A 25,931-nucleotide genomic window follows, 5' to 3' on the forward strand; every position below is an offset into this window, starting at 1 on the left:
ATTATAAATTCTTCAAGAAGCAAGCAGAAGCACTGCTCTGGGACAAATCCTGGAGCCCATCCTAGCAGAATAATCACAGTGCTGTCTGCCAAGTTAATTAAACAAACAGTGATACAATTCGGCTAGTCTGAGTAGATCTCAGGGAAAACTGACACTTTAAACAAAGTTTAATCAAGCATTCAGAGGCATGACGGGCAATGCTGTGGAACCGTAAATGCTGGGCCTGTGACACAATAAAACCAGAACAAAAACAAGAAAGCAGAAGACAGTTTCTGTTTATACCATTTATTTTGCTCTTTAAACACTTTCATATGTTTAGCTTTTGCTTCTGAACACTGCAGCTGATTCTCACAATCGAATCGAATAGTATTTTGTGCTCATAGTCAGGCATATATAGTGTGCATGATTAAAAGATCAGTTAATAATGTGCAGTGCATTATTTGTGTGACTATTATGTAGAGATTTTGTAGAATATATAATGGTAAATTACCAAATTACTTTGAAAGCAACAGTGGTCTCATTGTGGAGAAACATTCAGGACCGTCCGGATGCTGTGGAACAAAAGTAAAAGAGAAATGAGGAGACCTGCATCTTTTAATTGATCTGTGTTGTTGTTGAGTCATGAATGGAGGAGAAAGACTGGGAGTGTACATCTACCATTTGCCATGCTTCATCAGCTCAATGGCTTCATTGACCTGGTCCAAAGTCATGTTGTGAGTGATGAACTCATCCAGCTTCACCTTCTTGTCCAGGTAGGCTTTGACCATCTGAGGCACCGCATCCCTACCCTTAAAGCCTGAGACACACAATCACACATCTAGAATACAACTAACTAACTATAGAGTTGCAGAACATAAGCCCACACAGCCATTTAGTTACCAGAGTGATGGTCATATTTGTCTCACCTCCAAACAGAGAGCCCTTCCATGTGCGTCCAGAGATGAGCTGAAAGGGGTGAGTAGCAACATCATTCAAGCTCATCCCAACTATCACGCTGACACCCCAACCTCTCACGCAAGACTCCAAGGCATCGCGCTAGATGGAGAAACAGCATGGATCTTAAATATAATGAGCCAATTTACCTAAAATCTTGATGAAAATCCTTTCTATCTGCCTCACCACGACTCCCGCTTTCCCGACACATTCCACGGAGAAGTCCACTCCTCCGTCGGTCATCTCGGACAGCACCTCGCTGATGGGTTTACTGTGATCCTTGGGGTTCACGAAGTCGGTCGCGCCGAACACCGTGGCCTTCTCAAACTTCTCTGGATTGATGTCAACTGCGATGATCCTCTTGGCTCCTGCAGCCTTGCAGCCCATGACTGCAGCCAAACCCACAGCTCCCAGACCAAACACAGCACATGTGGAGCCTGGTTCTACCTACGATACAACAGAGTTCAGTCAACATGGCTCTTTAGGTCAGACATCTTAGTTCTTTAAACACTTGTTCTCCCTAGATACTTTGGTACCACTGACAATATGTTGCATTTCAGATGTCGGATGTTGTACAGAGCGGTGTGTGTACACAAACACACCTTAGCAGTATTAACTGCTGCTCCGTATCCTGTGCAGATCCCACAGCCAAGGAGACACACTTTGTCCAGAGGGGCAGCAGGGTCGATCTTAGCCACAGCCATCTGGTTAACCACAGTGTACTCAGAGAAGGTACTGGTTCCTGCAAACTGCAGCACCTTCTTTCCCTTACAGGTGAACCTGGAGTCTAATGGTGACATTTCCTGCAGACGACCAACGGACCTGAACAAGACAATGTTTTGATGTGAAAAAAACTGTCACGTATTAGAAGGTTCAATGAATATTTGCAACATGACTAAAATAATAATAATAGAAAAACCAAGATCTAAATCAGGGGTCACTAATAGGCGGACCGCGGTCCGGATCCGGACCCAGGCGCAGTTGTATCCGGACCCAGGACCTAAAACCGGTAAATAATTGAGAATTATTACATTTTGACGGAGCGCTTTTATTTTAACCGGTGCTTCTTTTCCAGCCTTTACGGCACTTGTTCAGCGGCGTAAATCACATCATGTGATGTAGCTCAGCCAATCAAATATGGGTATTCTGACAAGTTTCCTGACTCGAGTGAGATGTACACAGACGGGTAAAAAAAATATAATATCGTGGCTTTTTGACTGACATCACTTCACACCTGAATGAACTGAATTGAAAGCTGCAGGGCAATTCAGTGAAATACATTTTTCTAAAATTGAGTTTGAGTTGAAATGACATTGTAACAATGCACCATTTCCTCTAAAATCTAATCTGAAATTAGACAAATTGTCTCATGATGTGATTTGAAGTTAGCTCATGCATGTGATTTTGAAGGGCTTTAATTTTGAAATGCTACATCAGAATGTTCTGGTTCTCTCTGAGTGACACCTTGAGGTGGTCTGCTATTAAGATGCACATTTTACACAAGCTTTCTGTTATGTCAGTCATTCTTTAATCCAGCCCTTATTTTACTTGAAATGAGAAGAACATTTATTTATGTATGTCTATGTATTATTTATAATCCATCCAATTAAATTTGAAAACTGAGAATAATAATTGTTAAAATATGATTGATACTCTCTACATTTGATTTGACAATTGTTGGCTACACTGAAACGTTGTTACTACTACTAGGCTTCTTGAATATATATATGTATATATATATATATATATATATATATATATATATATATATATATATATATATATCACTAAATAGCGCAAGTTAGATATTATTGTAATGTTCCGGACCTTTTCCGAGGAGATTTTCTCTATCTGGACCTTTTGGAATGTTAATTGAATACCCCTGATCTAAACTATTTGTCCTGTGGTATCAGTCAGAAACTGAAGTTGCTACTTTCACAATCATTTGTTGCATTTTGGCAATATTGTGTTCTATCTGCCTGTTACCTGCATGCAATTTGGACTCTATGTCAGCAAGCCATTTACAATAAATTAATTATTAAATTAATTTTGCTGCCTACAACTGTTTGCCTTTGGCTCCAATCCCCGTTCTCCTGTATAACAACTGTAACAGCTATACTGATAGAGAACTGTTGAATACAATGTTTGTCTAGAAGCATTTGGACATACCTTTTGAACATACCCAGCAGGAATGAAATCAATAGTTGAGACAGAAGAGTGAATTAGTGCTTATTGAGCTCACCATCCTTTCTCACACTGGTTGGTCTTTGGACTCTTACAGAAGCGACATTCTCTACACTGGGAGATGAACAGAGGAATGACCTTGTCTCCTGAAAGACAAAAACAATGTTATAGTCACATTAATCTTCAACTTTCATTATGTTGTAAAACAATGGCACAGAGTGGCCTCAATTTACAACCCTCATACATTTTCATCAATACCTGTGAAACTGTTAATGTACGGATTAAGGAGACATATTGTTAATAGTGAACTTAAGAGGTCTGTTTCAAAAAGTCAAAACATCTTTGAACAAAACGTGACAGCTATGTCCCTTTATTCCTGAACTTTGGACAGAGTCAAGCTAGCTGTTTCCAAACTTTACGCTAAGCTAAGCTTAGCTATGCTAAGCTAAACACGTCTGAGCTCCGTACTAAACACAGACATGAGACATATCAATCTTCTCATATCACTCTTGGAAAGAAAGCAAATAAGCATTTATTCCAAAATATTGTACTATCTGAAATTGACCTGGCTGATATTCAGTGACTCCAGGTCCAACACTCTCTACGATGCCGGCTGCCTCGTGACCGAGGACTACTGGGAATCCGTCTTTATGCATACTCTCCAACAGGTGGTACAGGTCAGAATGGCACACCGCAGTCGTCACAATCTGCACCAAAGACCGAAAGCAAACAATGAAAACACAGACAGACTGATGATAATTCACTCTCTCTGGGTTCAGCAGGACTAGCAACACTTTCACATTATATTGTAATTTTTATGTAGCGTTAATATAAAACATATCATGAAATGGACCTGGTAAGTTGCATTTAGCAGGATTTTGTGATTACGGGACAATCCACTCTACATTCAGAGCCACAGCCACCCCGAAGTAGTGATAGTTAGTGGACGTCTCTCACCTTGATCCGGACCTCATTGTCTTGGGGCGGAGCTACCTCAATCTCTTCAATCACCAAAGGCTTGTTGGGCTCCCACGCCACTGCTGCCTTGCACTTGATGACCTACAGGGCAGTGAAACCGCATGAACTTACTCAGCAATGAGATATGACAAATATTTCTGGGGACTTTTAAACCATAGGGTTTAAAAAAAGCTCCAAGGGCCCAACCTTTGTTGAACTCTGAACACTGGAACTCGGAGGGTTAGGGTTAGCGCGCGCCAGAAAATAACGTAATTACAGGTCCTACAGTCTTTGGGCATATCTATGGGTTTCACTCGTTGTCTTTGTGATTGCTCACAGTTCATTTTGTTTGTACGCCCTCTGGCGTTTCGGAGAATAATGCAGCTCACAGCGCATTGAGTAGAAACGTTCTTGCTCGGAGCTTGCGCGCTGTCTGTGGAGGATTGCAGTACGGCGCCATGCACGAGTATAGACAGAACTTTTAGGAGACTAAAAAGAAACATGCTACATTAGCAAGAACAGGATATTATTTTGCAATCCTATAAGTGTTATAATTTAAGGCAAGCTTTCACCTAGAGGCCCATTTCAATGTCAGATCAACTGACTGACTGCCACATTGCAAATTAGTTTGGGTTTCATATAAAAAACATTTTTCTTATGTTCTAACAGCTAGTGGTTCCAATGTCTCTGACACAGCTGCTCCTCTAAAAGCAAACATAAAAAGCAACAGTTTAAAGTCCACACAAGTTATGTGTTATTTGAAAGATTTTTGAAGTGAATTTTGAGTTTTAAAAAGCTTCTGTGGCCATGTTATCAGTTCCTTGAGTTGCTATCCAGCTGTCAAGGCTTAAGGACTTAAGAGAGAAGTTGAACAGAATAAAGGAATGAAAGGTTAACAAGCACCACTGAGTAAATCAGTTGCCCCAGACACTTATAAAGTGATTAAATATTTTTTTTTTACATTTTGCCGAACTATTTCCTCGGCCTTGAAAACAGTTACACAAAATGGATGCTTCAAAACTGTGCTAAGTCAAAATAAGACAAGATATTTTACTAAAGCAGAGGTGACAGAGCGACAGATAGAAAGTAAGAGACAGAAAGACAGGTACTTTATAGATAACCCTCTGAACCCCAAAACGATGGAAGTGAACGGAAGGAAAAGCATGATTTCTTTAAACAAGCCCGAAAACTACACTGTTTATGTGAGCCAGATGCTGTAAAAACCGTCACAATCCATTTGAAGTAACCAGATCCTGTAAAATTGCAAAAAATAAATAAACAAAAACTAATAAAAACACCATAAAATATGTTGGATTGTACTCACCTTACCAGCTGTGGTCATTGTTGCTGCAAATATGAGAGAAAACCAGGAAGACAGGACTTAAGAGCAGCTGCAGGACAGAAATAGGGAGGAGACAACAAGAGACTCTGGTTTTGTGGTTTTGCATTACAACAGTACAAAACTATTTGGCAAACCTTCAGGGGAGATCAACTCTAAGCATCTTAACTGCCCTGGCTGCTTTCCCACTACACGTCGAGCCGGCCTCTATACCTCACCCTACTTAAACATCCAGAGGAGACATTAAGGTTCTAGATTGTTATTCTTTTGATATCCTTTATCTTCTTTGCCTTTCATATTATCCAAGACTCTAGCAAAACTGTGGACTGTGTTCAGCACAATGAGATGGAAATATGTAAAGATATAGCAGAGAAATGGCATCCCGAGCAGAGTTTGAAGTCACTGTCCTTCAGTGTGTGTTGTAATCCGAGCTTCTGTGTTTTGTCGACGTAGCCGGTCTGGCAGTGAGTGCATGTTACTCGTTAGTGCACGTGAGTTCCAGTGTGTGTCTCCCACTGGCTAGCTAATGGCTAATTTGGAGTCAATAACCTTCCAAAATTCACTCCCGCCTGCACAACGAGGACTTTCTTGCCCTGTCCAGTACCGACGCCTCAGAGAGTCAGTTTGACATGCCGAGGAGCAATAGGTTAGCTATTTGACAAGTTGGGGGTTAGAACAGGCTTTTCAACAAATGCTGTTCTGGATACATTGTTTTTTTTTAACATTGTGAAAAGACACTTCCCAACTCCTACACATTGCAAGAAATGTGTAATCATCTCAACATCTTATATTTATCTTTGACACGTCACTTTTATTGCTCCAACTCTGTCACTGTTGTGGTACATTTTCTGTCCCAGAACCTGGGAAATTAACTACCTGCAAAGAAAATGTACACAAGCATGCAGAAATACAACTTAACTTTGCACTCTGGTACATAACTTGCATAAATGATAAACTTACTCAAATCCTGGATCCCATTCTGTCCAACTGAATCACATTTAGTTATGCTTGTGTGCAGATTTTTTATTACATTGTTCATAGATTTTGTTTGGAACTGAAAAGCCCTATAAAATCTGTCCCTGACCTACTGAGCAAGTGGTGAAGTTACCTTGGTTGCCCCAGTGTGGTGGTTGCCCCATTGGCCATTGCTCCTTTATAATGAACAGACATGAAGAGTCCTCAATTACATCCTTGGGGGGCTTTTGCACAATCCATCGTTCTTTTACTTCACATTTTTATAATTATTTACTATGATCTCCACAAAATGCACCTTGATTGCCAGCCTCCAACTTCCCCTCTCAAACATACAGTCTCACATGCACATAAGATAGGACACTGACATTATTGCTTTATGCAACATTTGATTGCCTGTGTTGAAATAAGGTCTCCATTTCTGGAAATAGATAAACAGTGTTCCATCAAATTAATGCAAAACTAGATGGATGGTCTCTCTCCCTCTTGGAATGTTAGTTGAATACCCCTGCTGGAGACAGTTCAGGAACACTATACATTGTACACACTGTAGTGGACTGAATGAATAAAACTGTACCATTTCATTTAAGCAAAAGGCCACTAGAGGTCATGTTTTACAGTGATTATACAACAGCTAAGGAGCATTGTGTGGCATATAAAGTCAAACAATATATCTCAGTAGCTGGCATTGTACGATCAGTAGTAGCCATCTTGACTTTCTTCACACAGGGGCTGCATTGATTAGTAAAAATATATATATCTATATATATATATATATATATATATATATATATATATATATATATATATATATCTATATATATATCTATATATATATATATCTATATATATATATATATCCTTTCCTAGATATTTTTCCTTGAACTTTAAAAAAAATAAATAAAAAAAGACCATTCAACTGCTGAGTCTTAATTAACTAGCACCTGATTTACTGCAGTGGCACCTAGTGGTATAAAGTAGAAGACAAAACAATAGACCACAAGAGACACTTTATCATCAGCATACAACTCAACACCAGGACACAAACAAGGAAGCCATTCAGATGCTGAGACCATTTATTTTGCTCTAGAAACACTTTGACATGTTCCAGTTTTCACTTTTATGAACACGGCAGATAATCCACTGAAGAGCATCATTGAAAGCAAAACAGTGGTCTTATTGTGGAGAAACAGTCATGACCGTCCGGATGCTGTGGAACAAAAGTAAAAGAGAAATGAGGAGACCTGCACCTTTTAATTGATTTGTGTTGTTGAGTCATGAATGGAGGAAAAAGAATGGGGGTGTATATCTACCATTTGCCATGCTTCATCAGCTCAATGGCTTCATTGACCTGGTCCAAAGTCATGTTGTGAGTGATGAACTCATCCACCTTCACCTTCTTGTCCAGGTAGGCTTTGACCATCTGAGGCACGCCATCCCTACCCTTAAAGCCTGAGGCACACAATCACTTCAGCAAAGAGTATCCAGAGTAAAACTAACTATAGAGTTGCAGAACATAAGCCCACAGCCATTTAGTTACCAGAGTGATGTTCATAATTGTCTCACCTCCAAACAGAGAGCCCTTCCATGTGCGTCCAGAGATGAGCTGATAGGGGCGAGTAGAAACTTCTTTCAAGCTCATCCAGCCAACTATCACGCTGACACCCCAACCTCTCACACAAGACTCCAAGGCATCGCGCTAAATGAAGAAACAGCATGGATCTTAAATATAATGAGTCACTTTACTTAAAATCTTTAGAAAAAGAAAAAAAAATCCTTTCTATCTGCCTCACCATGACTTCCACACTCCCGACACATTCCAGGGAGAAGTCCACTCCTCCGTCGGTCATCTCGGACAGCACCTGGCTGATGGGTTTACTGTGATCCTTGGGGTTCACAAAGTCGGTCGCGCCGAACACCGTGGCCTTCTCAAACTTCTCTGGATTGATGTCAACTGCAATAATCCTCTTGGCTCCTGCAGCCTTGCAGCCCATGACTGCAGCCAAACCCACAGCTCCCAGACCGAACACAGCACATGTGGAGCCTGGTTCCACCTATGATACAACAGAGTTCAGTCAACATGGCTCTTTAGGTCAGACAGCTTAGTTCTTAAAACACTCCCTACTTTGGCACCACTGACAGTATGTTGCATTTCAGATCGGATGATGTACAGAGTGGTGTGTGTCAGAGTTCAGCCTACAACAATACATGTAACACCATCCCTGACAGTCAAGCAGACACACCTTAGCCGTATTAACTGCTGCTCCGTATCCTGTGCAGATCCCACAGCCAAGGAGACACACTTTGTCCAGAGGGGCAGCAGGGTCAATCTTAGCCACACCCATCTGGTTAACCACAGTGTACTCAGAGAAGGTACTGGTTCCTCCAAACTGCTGCACCTTCTTTCCCTTACAGGTGAACCTGGAGTCTAATGGTGACATTTCCTGCAGACGACCAGCGGACCTGAACAAGACAATGTTTTTTTGATGTGAAAAAAACTGAAAAACTATTTGAGTGTTGCTCTCACGTATTAAAAGGTTCAATGAATATTTGCAACATGCCTAAAATAAAAAAAAACAACAAGATCTTAACTATTTGTCCTGTGGTATCAGTCAGAAACTAAAGTTGCTACTTTCACAGTCATTTGTTGCATTTTGGCAATGTTGTGTTCCGTCTGCCTGTTACCTGCATGTAACTTGGTCTGCAAGCCATTTACAATAAACTACTAAATTAATGTTGCTGCCTACAACTGTTTGCCTTTGGCTCCAATCTCTGTTCTCCTGTATAGCAACTGTAACAGCTATACTGATAGAGAACTGTTGAATACAATGTTTGTCTAGAAGCATTTGGACATACCCAGCAGGAAGGAAATCAATAGTTGAGACAGAAGAGTGAATTAGTGCTTATTGAGCTCACCATTTTTCGTCACACTGGTTGGTCTTTGGACTCTTACAGAAGCGACATTCTCTACACTGATACATGAACAGAGGAATGACCTTGTCTCCTGAAAGACAAAAACAATGTTATAGTCACATTAATCTCCAACTTTCATTATGTTGTAAAACAATGGCACAGAGTGGCCTCAATTTACAACCCTCATACATTTCCACTAATACCTGTAAAACTGTTAATGTACAGATTAAGGAGACATATTGCTCATAGTGACCTTAAGAGGTCCGTTTCAAAAAGTCAAAACATCTTTGAACAAAATGTGACAGCTATGTCCCTTTATTTCTGAACTTTGTACAGAGCAAAAATAGCCGTTTCCAAACTTTACGCTAAACTAAGCTTAGCTATGCTAAGCTAAACACATCTGAGCTCCGTACTCAACACAGATATGAGACATATCAATATTCTCATCTCACTTTTGTAAAGAAAGCAAATAAGCATTTATTCCAAAATATTGTACTAGTTGAAATTGACCTGGCTGATATTCAGTGACTCCAGGTCCGACACTCTCTACGATGCCGGCTGCCTCGTGGCCGAGGACTACTGGGAATCCGTCTTTAGGCATACTCTCCAACAGGTGGTACAGGTCAGAATGGCACACCGAAGTCGCCACAATCTGCACCAAAGACCGAAAGCAAACAATGAAAAGACAAAGGATTAATACAGACAGACTGATGAGAGTTCACTCTCACTGGGTTCAGCAGGACTAGCAACACTTTCACATCATAATTTTTCTGTAGCGTTAATATCAAACTTATCACTAACTGAACCTGTTAAGTTGCACTAAGCAGGATTTTGTGATTAAAAGGACGATTTGCTCTACATTCAGAGTCACAGCCACCCCAAAGTAGTGATAGTTAGTGGACGTCTCTCACCTTGATGCGGACCTCATTGGCTTGGGGCGGGGCTACCTCAATCTCCTCCATCACCAAAGGCTTGTTGGGCTCCCACGCCACTGCTGCGTTGCACTTGATGACCTACAGGGCAGTGACACCACATGAACTTAGTCAGCAATGAGATATGACAAATATTTCTGGGGACTTTTAAACCATAGGGTGTAAAAAGAAGCTTCAAGGACCCAACCTTTGTTGAACTCTAAACGCCAGAAACTGACGTAATTATGGCCGGCACATGGTGCCTTTAGTGCGCCTCTCAATTTTTTGTACCTTGGCGCGTGCGATCACATGACGTTCACAAAGCTAATTGATAAAAAACACCATTTACATGTCTAGGGATCATACAAAGAAAGTCAAATTGTTTTTAGATGCTTTAGAAAGAGGTGGTATTAAAAGTCTTCATTTGAGTAGATATTTTGCCAAATCAAATTGTTTACAGGATATTAAACTTTTGTTTCTTTGCAGGGCTTTTACAAAGGCAATACAATAGTCCATGAATATGAGTTTACACATTGCAAATTAGTTTGGGTTTCACATAAAAAAAACATTTTCTTGTTATGTTCTAACAGTTAGTGGTTTCAATGTCCGACACAGCTGCTCCTCTAAAAGCAAACATGCATAGCGACAATTTTCAAGTATACACAAGTTATTTATTATTTGAAAGATTTTTTTAAGTGAATTTTGAGTTTTAAAAAGCTTCTGTAGCCATGTCATCAGTTCTTTGAGTTGCTATCCAGCTGTCAAAGTTCATGGACTTATTGAAAGAAGTTGAACAGAATAGAGTAAAAGGTTAACAAGCACCACCAGTAAATCAATGGTCTCAGTACTTATTATTTTGTTTACATTTTGGCTAACAATTCCCTCGGTCTTGACTATATACAGTTACACAAACTTCAAAACTGTGCCAAGTCAAAATAAGACGAGATATTTTACTAAAGCAGAGGTGACAGAAAGAACGAGACAGAAAGACAGGTACTTTATAGATAACCCTCTGAACCCCAAAACGATGGAAGGGAACGGAAGGAAAAGCATGATTTCTTTAAACCAGAGGTCTTCAACAGGGGGTCTGTGAATTTTATTTATAATTTTTTCCAAACATGAATCTGTCCATTATTTTAATAGTTCAGTATTGTATGCAAGATAACAGGTATGTTTATGCATGGCAGTGGCACCAATAGGCCATCACTCACTTTCATTTCCACATTTGTTTAAAATAAAAACATCAATTTGAATAGTTTGTATGCATGATTATCATACAAGGTATGTTTCTAAATGGCAGTGGCACAGTCACCCTACTCACTGTACCTTGCACGTTTAAAATAAAAACATGAATATATGAACCTGTGTATTATTTTAAGAGCTTAGTATTGAATGCACAATAAAAAAGGTATGTTTATACATGGCACTAGGCCCAGTTTAATATTAAACACAATTTTATACAATATAATGTATATAGTAGGGGTCCCTGCTCCATCTCTATCAGTTTGGGAGACATTGGCCTGAAAAACGTTGAAGACCCCTGCTTTAAACAAGCCCTAAAACTACATTGTTTACCCGATCCAGAAAAAAAACCCGTCAAAGTTAAATTTTTCCATCCCGTTTGACAAAAGCTTCAGTCAGAAAAAGTAACCAAAGCTAAGCTTAAAATTGTGATATTTCATCATTTTATTTTAATGTTTTATTAAAAATCTCACCCCAAATAAACCATTTGAAGTAACCAGACTTATTGCAAAAAAAATGACCAAAAAAACCCCCCAAAAAAACCACCACAAAATATGTTGATTGTACTCACCTTTCCAGCTGTGGACATTTTTGCTGTAAAGATGAGAGTAAATGAGCAAGAGAGGACTTAAGAGAGCAGTTGCAGGACAGAAGAAAGGAGGAGACAATGAGACTTTGGTCCTGTGGTTTTATATTGCAACAGTACAAATATATTTGGGGAACCTTCAGATGAGATTGACTCCAATAATCCTAACTGCCCTGGCTGCATTACAGCCCATAATTGCTGCGAGGTCCAGTGCCCCAAAGTCAACCACAGGGCGAGCCGGCCTCTATACCTAACCCTACTTAAACATCCAGAGGAGACATTGAGGTTCTAGATTGTTATTCTTTTGATATCCTTTATCTTCTTTGCCCGTTATATTTTCCAAGACTCTAGCCAAAAGGCACAACTGTGGACTGTGTTCAGCACAATGAGATGGAAATCTGATTTTTAAAACAAAATTAAATAGTTCTTTCCGACCAACACATTCTCACTCAACTCGTGAAATACCGACACTTCTGTGTTCACAAGAAACGTACAGTTTCAGCTTGTTATGAACAGCGGTGTAACGGGTGAAAGTCTTATCTTTGCTAGAGGTGCTGAACTCCAAACTCCGAGCACTAATTTAGCAGCAAACAGCTATTTTCTATGTAAAGATATAGCAGAGAAATGGCATCCCGAGCAGAGTTTGAAGTCACTGTCCTTCAGTGTGTGTTGTAATCCGAGCTTCTGTTTTTGTTGACGTAGCCGGTCTGGCAGTGAGTGCATGTTACTTGTGAGTGCACGTGAGTTCTTTAGAAGCAAAAATTAAGAGAAGAGACGGAGTTCTTGGAGTAGCAACCAGTGGGAAGTTTTAATGAGCACAAGGCAACATTCAGCAAAAATCCACTGTACCAGTTGTTACAGTTTACCCTTATAGTCTAATTCACCCCCCTTAAGTCACGTTCCACCAATCAGATCAGTCGGCCGAATCACAAACAAAGCATCCCTAATTTCTAATACGGGGCCTTGCTTAATACCTAGTTTGGGCATGTTCTTTCGAGAACATTGTACCCAACCATGTTGACAGAATGCTCTGCTCGTTGACCGGGAGTTTTCACTTTCAGGTCGCTGGCACTCATACTTTCTGAGAAACATTTGTTCATTCAACTGGATTGAGATATCAGAATCAGGCTATGGCTTTAGTTTAATTCTAAGTTATATGATGATTTTCTTCAACAGTTCCAGTGTGCGTCTCCCACTGGCTAGCTAATGGCTAATTTGGTGTCCCTACCATCCAAAATTCACTTCTACCTGCCCTACGAGGACTTTCTTGCTCTACATCAATTGCTCTGTCCAGTACCAACGCTTAACGATGCCTCAGTGAGTCAGTTTGACATGCCGAGGAGCACTACATAAGCGGCGGTATCTGACAAGTTTGGGGTAAGAACAGGTTTTTCAACCAATGCTGTTCTGGATACAGTCATGATTTTTTCATTAATGATCTTGTGCTAAATCGGGGGATCGCTGAGCCCATAGGGGAAGCTGCTGGGGTCATGCGGCTTGTGGAGGCCACAGCCCCACAAAGAAAGTTACCTGGCTGCTGAGTTCCTCTTCCTGGTCTGATGAAAGAAAGGGTTGAGGGTGGTGCCTGTTTTTATGCAAGAGGCCTGAGCCAAGGACCAAACCAAGAGCTCTGACAGCATGGGGGGATCTGGGCAGTTTTGTGTTACCTTGTGGTTCTTGTCTTTGTTGTCCTCCCCTGTATGCTTTCGTTGGTTTGGTCAGCCAGTATATAGGTTTCCCTCAGTTTCATTTTGGAGGTTTTTTGTCAATGAGTTAACGTCTTGCTTTGTTAACCTTATTCTTTAAGAGTTATGTTTTGTTGTCTTCTTTTATAGGGGCCCAGTGATGCGTGGTGAGGTTGGTGGCTGGTGAGGCACTGACTATTTCAGAGTCAGATTACAAATATATGAACCCAATAGAGTAGCTTAAATCACCATTCAATTGGCAGCTTGCACTACTGGTTGTTTTTCATATTTCAAATCAGTATTCTTCACACACACATAGGTAAACTACATAATTCCACCGGGAGCGTGTGTGCCGTGATCCGGCTGCACATGGTGTTTTATTTTGAAAAATGGCCGGATGCTCTATCCCTTTTCGGTGTCTGACTTCCTGTCTGGGTCGATCTGCTCTGTGCAGCTTGACGCAATAAACCCGACCCGTGGGCTCTCACACGCCCCCTTCTTTGAGGCAGAGGTAGTGTTTGCCTCCCCTCTGTGAATTTTCACTGCGGTTTCTGTCAGATCAGCAACACTAAATATGTTCTACACACACGTGAAATACATTACCTATTCTATGGAAAGAAAGGACATGTAATAAAAGTGTCTACAAATATTACAGTGGTGACAAACAATGAGAAAGCAAAAAGCACGCGCTCAACCCAGTTTGAGAGGGATTGCGCAATCTGAGGTGAGGTTCAGCTCGTCGCTGCCTCACCTCACATGTCTCCTCTATTTGAACAGGACATGTGCTAATTCAGCGATTTTGATTATAAAAATGATTGGAATCATACACAAATTACATTTATAGCACAGATCAGTAGAGAAATATAATTTTTTATTTTATCATTATTTGTTTTTTACTTTTCATGATGACAGGTGAGGCTCTGCCTCCCCTGACTGCACGTCCCTGTAGGGGCCCTATAACTTTGTTAATTCATTTCTTTGTAAATTATTGTTATTGGATGATTTTTGGGAAAATAAACCCACCTTTTCAATTTAAAGCCTGTTTCCTTGATAGATAATTGAGAATTATTACATTTTGACGGAGCGCTTTTATTGTAACCGGCGCGGCTTTTTCAGCCTTTATGGCACTTGTTCAGCTGCGTAAATCACATCACGTGATGCAGCTCAGCCAATCAAATATGGGTATTCTGACAAGTTTCCGGACTTGAGTGAGATGTAGATACACGGGGGAGACGAGGAAAGAGAACGAGGAGGAGGAGAATTGTTACGTGAGTCAGAGAGTTATTTCACATGACGTTCTCCAAAGAGAGAAATGTGATTTTGAAAAGCTTTAATTTTGAAAAGCTACATCAGAATGTCCTGGTTTTCTCTTAGAGAAACCTTGAGATGGTCTGCTATCAACCTGAGGTGAAATGATTTTGTAACTACGCACCATCTCCTCTAAAGTCCTACTGAAATTAGACAAATTGTCTCATGAATGTGATTTGAAGTTAGATAATGCATGCGATTTTGATGAGCTTTATTTTTGAAATGCTACATCAGAATGTTCTGGTTCTCTTAGAGAAACCTTGAGATGGCCTGCTATCAACCTGAGGTGAAATGATTTTGTAACTATGCACCATCTCCTCTAAAATCCCATCTGAAATTAGACAAATTGTCACACCTTGAGGTGGTCTGCTATTAAGATGCACATTTTTCACAAGCTTTCTGTTAAGTCAGTTCTTTAATCCAGCCCTTATTTTACTTGAAATGAGAACATTTATTTATGTATTTATAATCCATCGAATTCAATTTGAAAGCTAATAATAATTATGATATATATGGCACTCAATAGCACAAGTTAGATATTATTGTAATGTTCCAGACCTTTGCCCGAGGAGATTTTCTCAATCTGGACCTTTTGGAACGTTAATTGAATACCCCTGCCCTACACTCTGAGGTCCTTTACACATCTGACTAAACAGTTTACCAACACTTTTGTCACACTAAACAATGCTGTAGACAATTCAGTAACACGATACATTGTACACACTGTAGTGAGCTGAATGAATAAAATGCTGTACTGTTCAAGCAAAAAGCAATTAGGTCATGTGTTAGTGATTTTACAACAGCTAAGGGGCATTGTGTGGCATATAAACTAAAACAATAGATCTCAGTAGCTGGCATAGTACGATCAGTAGTAGCTGTCGTGACTTCACACAGGGGCTGTGTTGATTAGTCAAAAAAATAATGTCCTTTTCCTAGATATTTTTCCTTGAACTAAATTTAAAAAAAAAAAAAAAAAAAAGTCACGGGATCAGATGTGAAGGAATATTCATAGAGACTTCGGAAAAGGCAACCATGGTGCTGAGAGAATACCACTTCACTTACACTATGTAATTATGTGATGGCAGATGTTATTGATGTATGTCACTTTTAAATTGTGCTGCCAATAAATTATGGGACGTTATCTCTTTTACTTTCCTAAAGGCTGGTTCAGTGTAGTCTATGCTGAAGGAGATGAGAAAGGCAGCATTGAAGCACCTTTCCTCAGCATTTAGAGAAGTCGAGCAGCTCTATTTACGGTTGCCGCTTCGATACTTCCGGGTCATTTCACTCAGTTAGGAACTTTACCAAAAAAAAAAAAAGACCATTCGACTGCTGAGTCTTAACTAGCACCTGATGTACTGCAGTGGCACCTAGTGGTATAAAGTAGAAGACAAAACGATAGACCACAACAGACACTTGAACATCATCAGCATACAACTCAACACCAGGACACAAACAAGGAAGCCATTCAGATGCTGAGACCATTTATTTTGATCTAGAAACACTTCGACACGTTCCAGTTTTCACTTTTATGAACACAGCAGATAATCCACTAAAGAGCATCATTGAAAGCAACACAGTGTTCTTATTGTGGAGAAACAGTCATGACCGTCCGGATGCTGTGGAACAAAAGTAAAAGAAAAATGAGGAGACCTGCACCTTTTAATTAATTGATTTGTGTTGTTATGTCATGAATGGAGGAAAAAGAATGGGAGTGTACATCTACCATTTGCCATGCTTCATCAGCTCAATGGCTTCATTAACCTGGTCCAAAGTCATGTTGTGAGTGATGAACTCATCCAGCTTCACCTTCTTGTCCAGGTAGGCTTTGACCATCTGAGGCACGGCATCCCTACCCTTAAAGCCTGAGGCACACAATCACTTCAGCAAAGAGTATCCAGAGTAAAACTAACTATAGCGTTGCAGAACATAAGCCCACAGCCATTTAGTTCCCAGAGTGATGGTCATATTTGTCTCACCTCCAAACAGAGAGCCCTTCCATGTGCGTCCAGAGATGAGCTGATAGGGGCGAGTAGCAACGTCTTTCAAGCTCATCTAGCCAACTATCACGCTGACACCCCAACCTCTCACGCAAGACTCCAAGGCATTGCGCTAAATGAAGAAACAGCATGGAACTTAAATATAATAAGCCAATTTACTTAAAAATTTTCGAAAAAAATCTTTTTATCTGCCTCACCATGACTTCCACATTCCCAACACATTCCACGGAGAAGTCCACTCCTCCGTTGGTCATCTCGGACAGCACCTGGCTGATGGGTTTACTGTGATCCTTGGAGTTCACAAAGTCTGTTGCGCCGAACACCGTGGCCTTCTCAGACTTCTCTGGATTGATGTCAACTGCAATAATCCTCTTGGCTCCTGCAGCCTTGCAGCCCATGACTGCTGCCAAACCCACAGCTCCCAGACCGAACACAGCACATGTGGAGCCTGGTTCAACCTACAATACAACAGAGTTCAGTCAACATGGCTCTTTAGGTCAGACATCTTAGTTCTTAAAACACTCCCTACTTTGGTACCACTGACAGTATGTTGCATTTCAGATGTCGGATGATGTACAGAGTGGTGTGTATGTGTGTGTGCGTGTGGGAGGGATTCATTACAGCAGAGTTTAACCTTCAACAATACATGTAATACCATCCCTGACAGTCAAAGAGACATACCTTAGCAGTATTAACTGCTGCTCCGTATCCTGTGCAGATCCCACAGCCAAGGAGACACACTTTGTCCAGAGGGGCAGCAGGGTCGATCTTAGCCACACCCATCTGGTTAACCACAGTGTACTCAGAGAAGGTACTGGTTCCTGCAAACTGCAGCACCTTCTTTCCCTTACAGGTGAACCTGGAGTCTAATGGTGACATTTCCTGCAGACGACCAGCGGACCTGAACAAGACAATGTTTTGATGTGAAAAAAACTGAAAAACTATTTGAGCGCTGCTCTCACATATTAGAAGGTTCAATGACCATTTGCAACATGCCTAAAATAATAAAAAAAAACAACAACCAAGATCTAAACTATTTGTCCTGTGGTATCAGTCAAACTAAAGTTCATACTTTCACAGTCATTTGTTGCATTTTGGCAATGCTGTGTTCTGTCTGCCTGTTACCTACCTGCCTGTTACCTGCATGTAATTTGGACTCTGTGTCTGCAAGCCATTTACAATAAACTACTAAATTAATATTGCTGCCTACAACTGTTTGCCTTTGGCTCCAATCTCTGTTCTCCTGTATAGCAACTGTAACAGCTATACTGATAGAGAACTGTTGAATAACATGTTTTTCTAGAAGCGTTTGGACATACCTTTTGAACATACCCAGCAGGAATGAAATCAATAGTTGAGACAGAAGAGTGAATTAGTGCTTATTGAGCTCACCATGCTTTCTCACACTGGTTGGTCTTTGGACTCTTACAGAAGCGACATTCTCTACACTGATACATGAACAGAGGAATGACCGTATCTCCTGGAAGACAAAAACAATGTTATAGTCACATTAATCTCCAACTTTCATTATGTTGTAAAACAATGGCACAGAGTGGCCTCAATTTACAACCCTCATACATTTCCAGTAATATCTGTAAAACTGTTAATGTACGGATTAAGGAGACATATTGTTAATAGTGACCTTAAGAGGTCTGTTTCAAAAAGTCAAAACATCTTTGAACAAAACGTAACAGCTATGTCCCTTTATTTCTGAACTTTGTACAGAGCCAAGCTAGCTGTTTCCAAACTTTACGCTAAGCTAAGCTTAGCTATGCTAAGCTAAACACGTCTGAGCTCCGTACTCAACACACAGACATGAGACATATCAATATTCCCATCTCACTCTTGTCTCATCTTTTTCATCTCATCTTCAACCGCTTATCCGGGATCGGGTCGCGGGGTAACAGCTCCAGCAGGGCCACAACAGCCAGCCCTGACTGGGGGATCCTGAGGCGCTCCCAGGCCAATTTGGAGATATAGTCCCTCCACCTGGTCCTGGGCCTCCCTCGGGGTCTCCTCCCAGCTGGCCATGCCTGGAACACCTCACTAGAGAGGCGTCCAGATGGCATCCTTACCAGATGCCCGAACCACCTCAATTGGCTCCTTTCCGCGCAAAGGAGCAGCGGCTCTACTCCGAGTCCCTCACGGATGACCGAACTTCTCACCCTATCTCTAAGGGAGATGCCAGCCACCCTCCTGAGGAAACCCATTTCGGCTGCTTGTACCCGCGATCTAATTCTTTCGGTCATGATCCAGTTTGCATGACCATATTTAAGGGTAGGAACAAAGATTGCCCGGTAGATAGAGAGCTTTGCCTTGCGGCTCAGCTCTCTTTTTGTCACAACGGTGCGGTAGAGCGACTGCAATACCACCCCAGCTGCTCCGATTCTCCGGCCAATCTCACGTTCCATTGTTCCCTCACTCGTGAACAAGACCCTGAGGTACTTGAACTCCTTCACTTGGGGTAAGGACTCATTCCCTACCCAGAGTGGGCAATCCACCGGTTTCCTACTGAGAACCATGGCCTCAGATGCTGATCCTCATCCCAACCACTACACACTCAGCTGCGAACCGATCCAGTGAGTGCTGGAGGTCACAGCCCGATGAAGACATCAGGACCACATCATCTGCAAACAGCAGCGATGAAATCCTCAGCCCACCAAACTGTAAACACTCCTCCCCACGACTACGCCTCAATATCCTGTCCATGAATACCACAAAAAGGATTGGTGACAAAGCGCAGCTCTGACGGAAGTCAACCCTCACCGAAAACGAGTCCGACTTACTACCGAGAACCTGGACACAGCTCTCGCTTTGGGCGTACAGGGATTGGATGGCCCTCAGAAGTGGCCCCCTCACCCCATACTCCCGCATTGTTCCTCTTCAATCTGAGGTTCGACTATCGGCCGAACCCTCCTTTCTAGCACCTTGGAGTAGACTTTACCAAGGAGGCTGAGTATTGTGAAACCGCGATAATTGGCACACACCCTGTGGTCCCCCTTTTTGAACAGGGGAACCACCACCCCGGTCTGCCACTCCCTAGGCACCGTCCCAGACCTCCACACAATGTTGAAGAGACGTGTCATCCAAGACAGCCCCTCCACACCCAGTGGCTTCAGCATTTCTGGATGGATCTCATCAATCCCTGGGGCTTTGCCACTGTAGAGTTGTTTGACTACCTCAGTGACTTCCACCAGGGAAATTGATGATGCTCCCCCATCAGCCTCCAGCTCTGCCTCTACAGTAGAGGGCGTATTAGTCAGATTCAGGATTCCTCAAAGTGCTCCTTCCACCGCCCGATTACCCCCTCAGTTGAAGTCAACAGAGTCCCATCCTTACTGTATATAGCTTGGATGTTTCCCCGTTTCCCCCTCCTGAGGTTCCGGATGGTTTTCCAGAAACACCTTGGTGCCGACCGAAAGTCCTTCTCATGGCTACTCCGAACTCCTCCCACACCCGCTGCTTTCCCTCCTTCACGACGGTGGCTGTAGCCCTTCGGGTCTGTCGGTACTTTGCAACTGCCTCAGGAGTCCTCCAGGATAACATATCCCGGAAGGCCTCTTTCTTCAGTTGGACGGCTTCCCTGACCACCGGTGTCCACCACGGTGTTCGAGGGTTACCGCCCCTTGAGGCACCTAAGACCTTGAGACCACAGCTCACCACCGTAGCTTTGGCAATAGAAGCTTAGAACATTGTCCATTCCTGTTCGATGCCCCCAACCTCCACAGGGATGCTAGAAAAGCTCTGCCGGAGATGTGAGTTGAAGATCTCCCGGAAAGGGGCCTCCTCCAGACGTTCCCAGTTTGCCCGCACTACCCGTTTGGGCTTACCAGGTCTGTCCAGAGTTTCCCCCACCCTCTGACCCAACTCACTACCAGATGGTGATCAGTTGACAGCTACGGCCCTCTCTTCACCCGCCCAAAACATGCAGCCTCAGATCCAATGATACGATCACAAAATCGATCATTGACCTTTGGCCTAGGGTGCTCTGGTACCACGTACACTTATGAGCATTCTTATGCTCGAACATGGTGTTCGTTATGGACAATCCATGTCTAGCACTCTTGTAAAGAAAGCAAATAAGCATTTATTCCAAAATATTGTACTATTTGAAATTGACCTGGCTGATATTCAGTGACTCCAGGTCCGACGCTCTCTACAATGCCGGCTGCCTCGTGGCCGAGGACTACTGGGAATCCATCTTTATGCATACTCTCCAACAGGTGGTACAGGTCAGAATGGCACACCGAAGTTGCCACAATCTGCACCGAAGACAGTAAGCAAACAATGAAAACACAAAGGATTAAAACAGACAGACTGATGAGAATTCACTCTCACTGGGTTCAGCAGGACTAGCAACACTTTCACATCTTATTATCATTTTTATGTAGCGTTAATATCAAATGGACCTGGTAAGTTGCACTCAGCAGGATTTTGTGATTAAAGGACTATTTGCTCTACATTCAGAGTCACAGCCACCCCAAAGTAATGATAGTTAGTGGACGTCTCTCACCTTGATGCGGACCTCATTGTCTTGGGGCGGGGCTACCTCAATCTCCTCAATCACCAAAGGCTTGTTGGGCTCCCACGCCACTGCTGCCTTGCATTTGATGACCTACAGGGCAGTGACACCACATGAACTTACTCAGCAATGAGATATGACAAATATTTCTGGGGACTTTTAAACCATAGGGTGTAAAAAAAAGCTCTAAGGGCACAACCTTTGTTGAACTCTGAACACTGAAGCGTAGCTTATACCCGGCGCGAGGCGCGCGGCAGAAACTGACATAATTACGGCCGGTGCGTGGTGCCTGTAGTGGTCGCGGTGCTTATTCGTGCAACTTGGCACGCGGTGTGCGCGATCACATGACGTTCACAAAGTTAATTGATAAAAACACTATTTACATGTCTAGGGATCATACAAAGAAGGTCAATTTATTTTTGGATGCTTTAGAAACAGGTGGTATTAAAAGTCTTTATTTGAGTAGATATTTTGCCAAATCAAATTGTTTACAGGATATTAAACCTTTGTTTCTTTACAGGGCTTTTACAAAGGCAATACAATAGTCCATGAATATGAGATATGAGTTTACAGATGATAACAATCCCTCCTCATCATTGGTGAGATTCTTTTATGGCGTTTTGCCAGTTTCACCAATACAGTCTATGGGCATATCTATAGGTTTCACTCGTTTTTTTGTTTGTACGCCCTCTGGCATTTCGGAGAATAATGCAGCTCACAGTGCATGGAGTAGTAACATCAGCAAGAACCAAGACATTATGTTGCAATCCTATAAGTGTTATAATTGAAGGCAAACTCTCACCTAGAGTCTCATTTCAATGTCAGATCAATTGACTGACTCATTGCAAATTAGTTTGGGTTTCACATAAAAAAACATTATTTTTCTTGTTATGTTCTAACAGCTCGTGATTTCAATGTCTCTGACACAGCTGCTGCTCTAAAAGCAAACATGAATAGCGACAATTTTCAAGTCTACATAAGTTATTTGAAAGATTTTTAAGGTGCATTTTGAGTTTTAAAAAGCTCCCGTAGCCAACCCTCTGAACCCCAAAATGATGGAAGGGAACGGAAGGAAAAGCATGATTTCTTTAAACCAGAGGTCTTCAACAGGGGGTCCGTGACCCCCTAGGGGGTCCGTGGAGGTACTGCAGAGGGTCCGTGAATGTTTTCATTATTTTTTCCCCAAACATGAATCTGTCCATTATTTTAATAGTTCAGTATTGTATGCAAGATAACAGGTATGTTTATGCATGACATTAGGCACAATTTTATACAATATCATGTATATAGTAGGGGGTCCCTGCTCCATCTCTCTATCAGTTTGGGAGTCCTTGGCCTGAAAAACGTTGAAGACCCCTAAAACTTCATTGTTTACCTGAGCCAGACGCTGTAAAAACTGTCATCATCAAATTTTTATTTTTCCATCACGTTTGACAAAAGCTTCAGTCAGAAAAAAGTAACCAAAGCTAAGCTTAAAATTGTGATACTTCATCAACAATTTATTTTACTTTAATGTTTTATTAAAAATCTTGCCCCAAATTGCAGATGACACAACTCTGGTGGGTCTCATCACCAAGGATGATGAGACCCACTATAGGAAGGAGGTCAGCCTTCTGACCACGTGGTGGAGAGACAACAACCTCCTTCTGAATAACAGCAAGACCAAGGAGATTGTTGTTGACCTCCGGAGAGGCCACACTCAACACCCACCACTGACCATCAATGGTGCTGATATAGAGAGAGTGAGCAGCACCAAATTCCTGGGGGTGGACATCAGTGAGGACCTCTTGGACAGCCAACACAACATCACTGGCAAAGAAAGCCCAGAGGCATCTCTACTTTCTCCGCAAATTAAAGAAGGCAAGAACACCCCCACCCATCATGTGCACTTTCTACCGAGGCACCATTGAGAGCATCCTGACAAACTGTATCACTGTGTGGGGCGGAAGCTGCACCGACTACAACAGGAAAGCCCTGCAGCGCATAGTGAACACAGCTGGAAGGATCATTGGTGCCTCACTCCCCTCCCTACAGGACATATATGACACCCGCCTCACCCGCAAAGCAACCATGATTGTGCGCGACTCCAGCCACCTCTCACACAGTCTCTTCAGCCTCCTGTCCTCTGGGAAAAGATACCGGAGTCTCCGCACCACTAGACTTTCAAACAGCTTCGTCCACCAGGCTGTCAGGAAGCTGAACTCTCTCCCTGCTCTCTTTTAAGACTCCCTATGTCTGACTGCTGCTAAATATCCTATCCTATGTCTGACTGCTGCTAAATACAGAATGATAGTTTTCTTAATATATATGTTGTCTCAATGTCTTTTCTATTTTTTGCACTTAATTATCTGTATTCATTTTACATGTTGGACTGGAGAGAAATGTTTTTTCAACTCTTCTGTATGTTCGGTACATTGTGAAATTGACAATAAAGCTGACTTTGACTTTGATTTTATTTAGCCAGACTTATTGCAAAAAAATAAACAAAAAAATAATAAAAACACCACAAAATATGTTGTATTGTACTCACCTTACCAGCTGTGGTCATTTTTGCTGCAAAGATGAGAGTAAATGAGCAAGAGAGGACTTAAGAGAGCAGTTGCAGGACAGAAGTAGGGAGGAGACAACAAGAGACTTTGGACCTGTGGTTTTGTATTGTAACGGTACAAATATATTTGTACTTCAGATGAGATTGACTCCAATAATCCTAACTGCCCTGGCTGCTTTCCAGCCCATAATTGCTCCGAGGTCCAGTGCCCCAAAGTCAACCTCTGCACAGGGCAAGCTGACCTCTATACCTAACCCTACTTAAACATCCAGAGGAGACATTGAGGTTCTAGATTGTTATTCTTTTGATATCCTTTATCTTCTTTGCCTTTCATATTTTCCGAGACTCTAGCCAAGAGGCAAAACTGTGGACGGTGTTCAGCACAATGAGATGGAAATCTGATTTTTAAACCAAAAAGAAATAGTTCTTGCCGACCAACACATTCTCACTCTCAACTCGTGAAATACCGACACTTCTGTGTTCACAAGAAACGTACAGTTTCAGCTTGTTATGAACAGCGGTGTAAAGGGTGAAAGTCTTATCCTTGCTGGAGGTGCTGAACTCCAAACTCCGAGCACTAATTTAGCAGCAAACAACTATTTTCTATGTAAAGATATAGCAGAGTAATGGCATCCCGAGCAGAGTTTGAAGTCACTGTCCTTCAGTGTGTGTTGTAATCCGAGCTTCTGTTTTTGTTGACGTAGCCGGTCTGGCAGTGAGTGCATGTTACTCGTGAGTGCACATGAGTTCCAGTGTGTGTCTCCCACTGGCTAGCTAATGGCTAATTTGGCATCCCTACCATCCAAAATTCACTCCCCCCTGCCCTACGAGGACTTTCTTGCTCTACATCAATTGCTCTGTCCAGTACCGACGCTTAACGATGCCTCAGTGAGTCAGTTTGACATGCCGAGGAGCACTACGTAAGCGGCGGTATCTGACAAAGGCAGAGCCTCACCTGTCATCATGACAAGTATTTCTCTACTGATCTGTGCTATAAATGTAATTTGTGTATGATTCCAATCATTTCAAGCATTTTTATAATCAAAATCGCTGAATTAGCACGTGTCCTGTTCAAACAGAGGAGACACACGAGGTGAGGCAGCGACGAGCTGTGCCTCACCTCAGACTGTGAATCCCTCACAAACTGGGTTGAGCGCATGCTTTTTGCTTTCTCATTGTTTGTCACCACTATAATATTTGTAGACACTTTTATTATATGTCCTTTCTTTCCATAGAATAGGTAATGTATTTCACGTATGTGTAGAACATATTTTGTGTTGCTGATCTGACAGAAACCGCAGTGAAAAAGCACAGAGGAGGCAAACACTACCTCTGCCTCAAAGAAGGGGGCATGTGAGAGCCCACGGGTCGGGTTAATGCTTGTTCTGTCGTTGCTCTTCTTCTACACTTCTCTTCTTCTTCTTATATTTTGCTTTGACCACAAAAATGTAAGATTCTATATCCAAGCTTAAAAATGTCTCAAAAAACAAGGAAATATGACCAAATCAACAGCAATTCAACGTTGGACAGGTAAAGCAACCTTTTATGTGTTTGTTGTTCTCTTTATACATCCGTGGTTGTTACGCAGATTATTGCGGAATCTCACAATTTTTGCGGGTGGTGCCCACGAGCGCTCCGCTTCTGAAACGCTCCCGGTGGGGCAGGTCGGTGGGGCAGGTCGCGGCGCACACGCTCCCAATGTAATCAAATATGTACCTTACCTATGCGTGTGTAAATAATGCTGTTATGAAAAACAACCAGTAGTCAATGTGCAAGTTGCCAATTGAATGGTGATTTAAGCTACTCTATTGGGTTCATATATTTGTAAATC

At 42.0% G+C, this 25,931-nt stretch overlaps 3 protein-coding genes across 4 annotated transcripts; all 3 read right to left on the reverse strand.

Moving 5' to 3' along the window:
• Positions 1-269: 269 nt before the first annotated feature.
• Positions 270-5,479, reverse strand: LOC137877825 (alcohol dehydrogenase 1-like). Its single transcript, XM_068717976.1, has 9 exons — positions 5,399-5,479; positions 4,075-4,176; positions 3,683-3,824; positions 3,176-3,263; positions 1,536-1,755; positions 1,120-1,380; positions 906-1,035; positions 658-796; positions 270-551 (listed from the first exon to the last, which is right to left on the reverse strand). Exons 1-9 carry the CDS (start codon positions 5,414-5,416, stop codon positions 518-520), a joined length of 1,134 nt encoding a protein of 377 aa, XP_068574077.1. The 5' UTR covers positions 5,417-5,479; the 3' UTR covers positions 270-517.
• A 1,964-nt stretch (positions 5,480-7,443) lies between these two features.
• Positions 7,444-13,590, reverse strand: LOC137877620 (alcohol dehydrogenase 1-like). Of its 2 annotated transcripts, XM_068717624.1 has the most exons (10): positions 13,568-13,590; positions 12,023-12,045; positions 10,210-10,311; positions 9,809-9,950; positions 9,302-9,389; positions 8,629-8,848; positions 8,179-8,439; positions 7,952-8,084; positions 7,699-7,837; positions 7,444-7,595 (listed from the first exon to the last, which is right to left on the reverse strand). In XM_068717624.1, exons 2-10 carry the CDS (start codon positions 12,038-12,040, stop codon positions 7,562-7,564), a joined length of 1,137 nt encoding a protein of 378 aa, XP_068573725.1. In that variant the 5' UTR covers positions 12,041-12,045; positions 13,568-13,590; the 3' UTR covers positions 7,444-7,561. The 2 variants fall into 2 exon arrangements, with proteins under 2 accessions (XP_068573725.1, XP_068573726.1); XM_068717625.1 differs by lacking the exon at positions 12,023-12,045 and having other exon boundaries at positions 13,568-13,580.
• Positions 13,591-16,546: 2,956 nt separating this feature from the next.
• LOC137877621 (alcohol dehydrogenase 1-like) lies at positions 16,547-24,149 on the reverse strand. Its single transcript, XM_068717626.1, has 9 exons — positions 24,083-24,149; positions 21,544-21,645; positions 21,151-21,292; positions 18,423-18,510; positions 17,712-17,931; positions 17,228-17,488; positions 17,010-17,142; positions 16,757-16,895; positions 16,547-16,649 (listed from the first exon to the last, which is right to left on the reverse strand). The coding sequence occupies exons 1-7, from the start codon at positions 24,098-24,100 to the stop codon at positions 17,086-17,088; spliced, it is 888 nt and encodes a 295-aa protein (XP_068573727.1). The 5' UTR covers positions 24,101-24,149; the 3' UTR covers positions 16,547-16,649; positions 16,757-16,895; positions 17,010-17,085.
• Positions 24,150-25,931: the final 1,782 nt, after the last annotated feature.

The sequence above is a fragment of the Cebidichthys violaceus genome, unplaced genomic scaffold (genome assembly GCF_023349555.1).
Source record: "Cebidichthys violaceus isolate CVI_PGR_0920_01 unplaced genomic scaffold, fCebVio1.0.p SCAF_22, whole genome shotgun sequence".
Lineage (NCBI taxonomy): Eukaryota > Metazoa > Chordata > Actinopteri > Perciformes > Stichaeidae > Cebidichthys > Cebidichthys violaceus.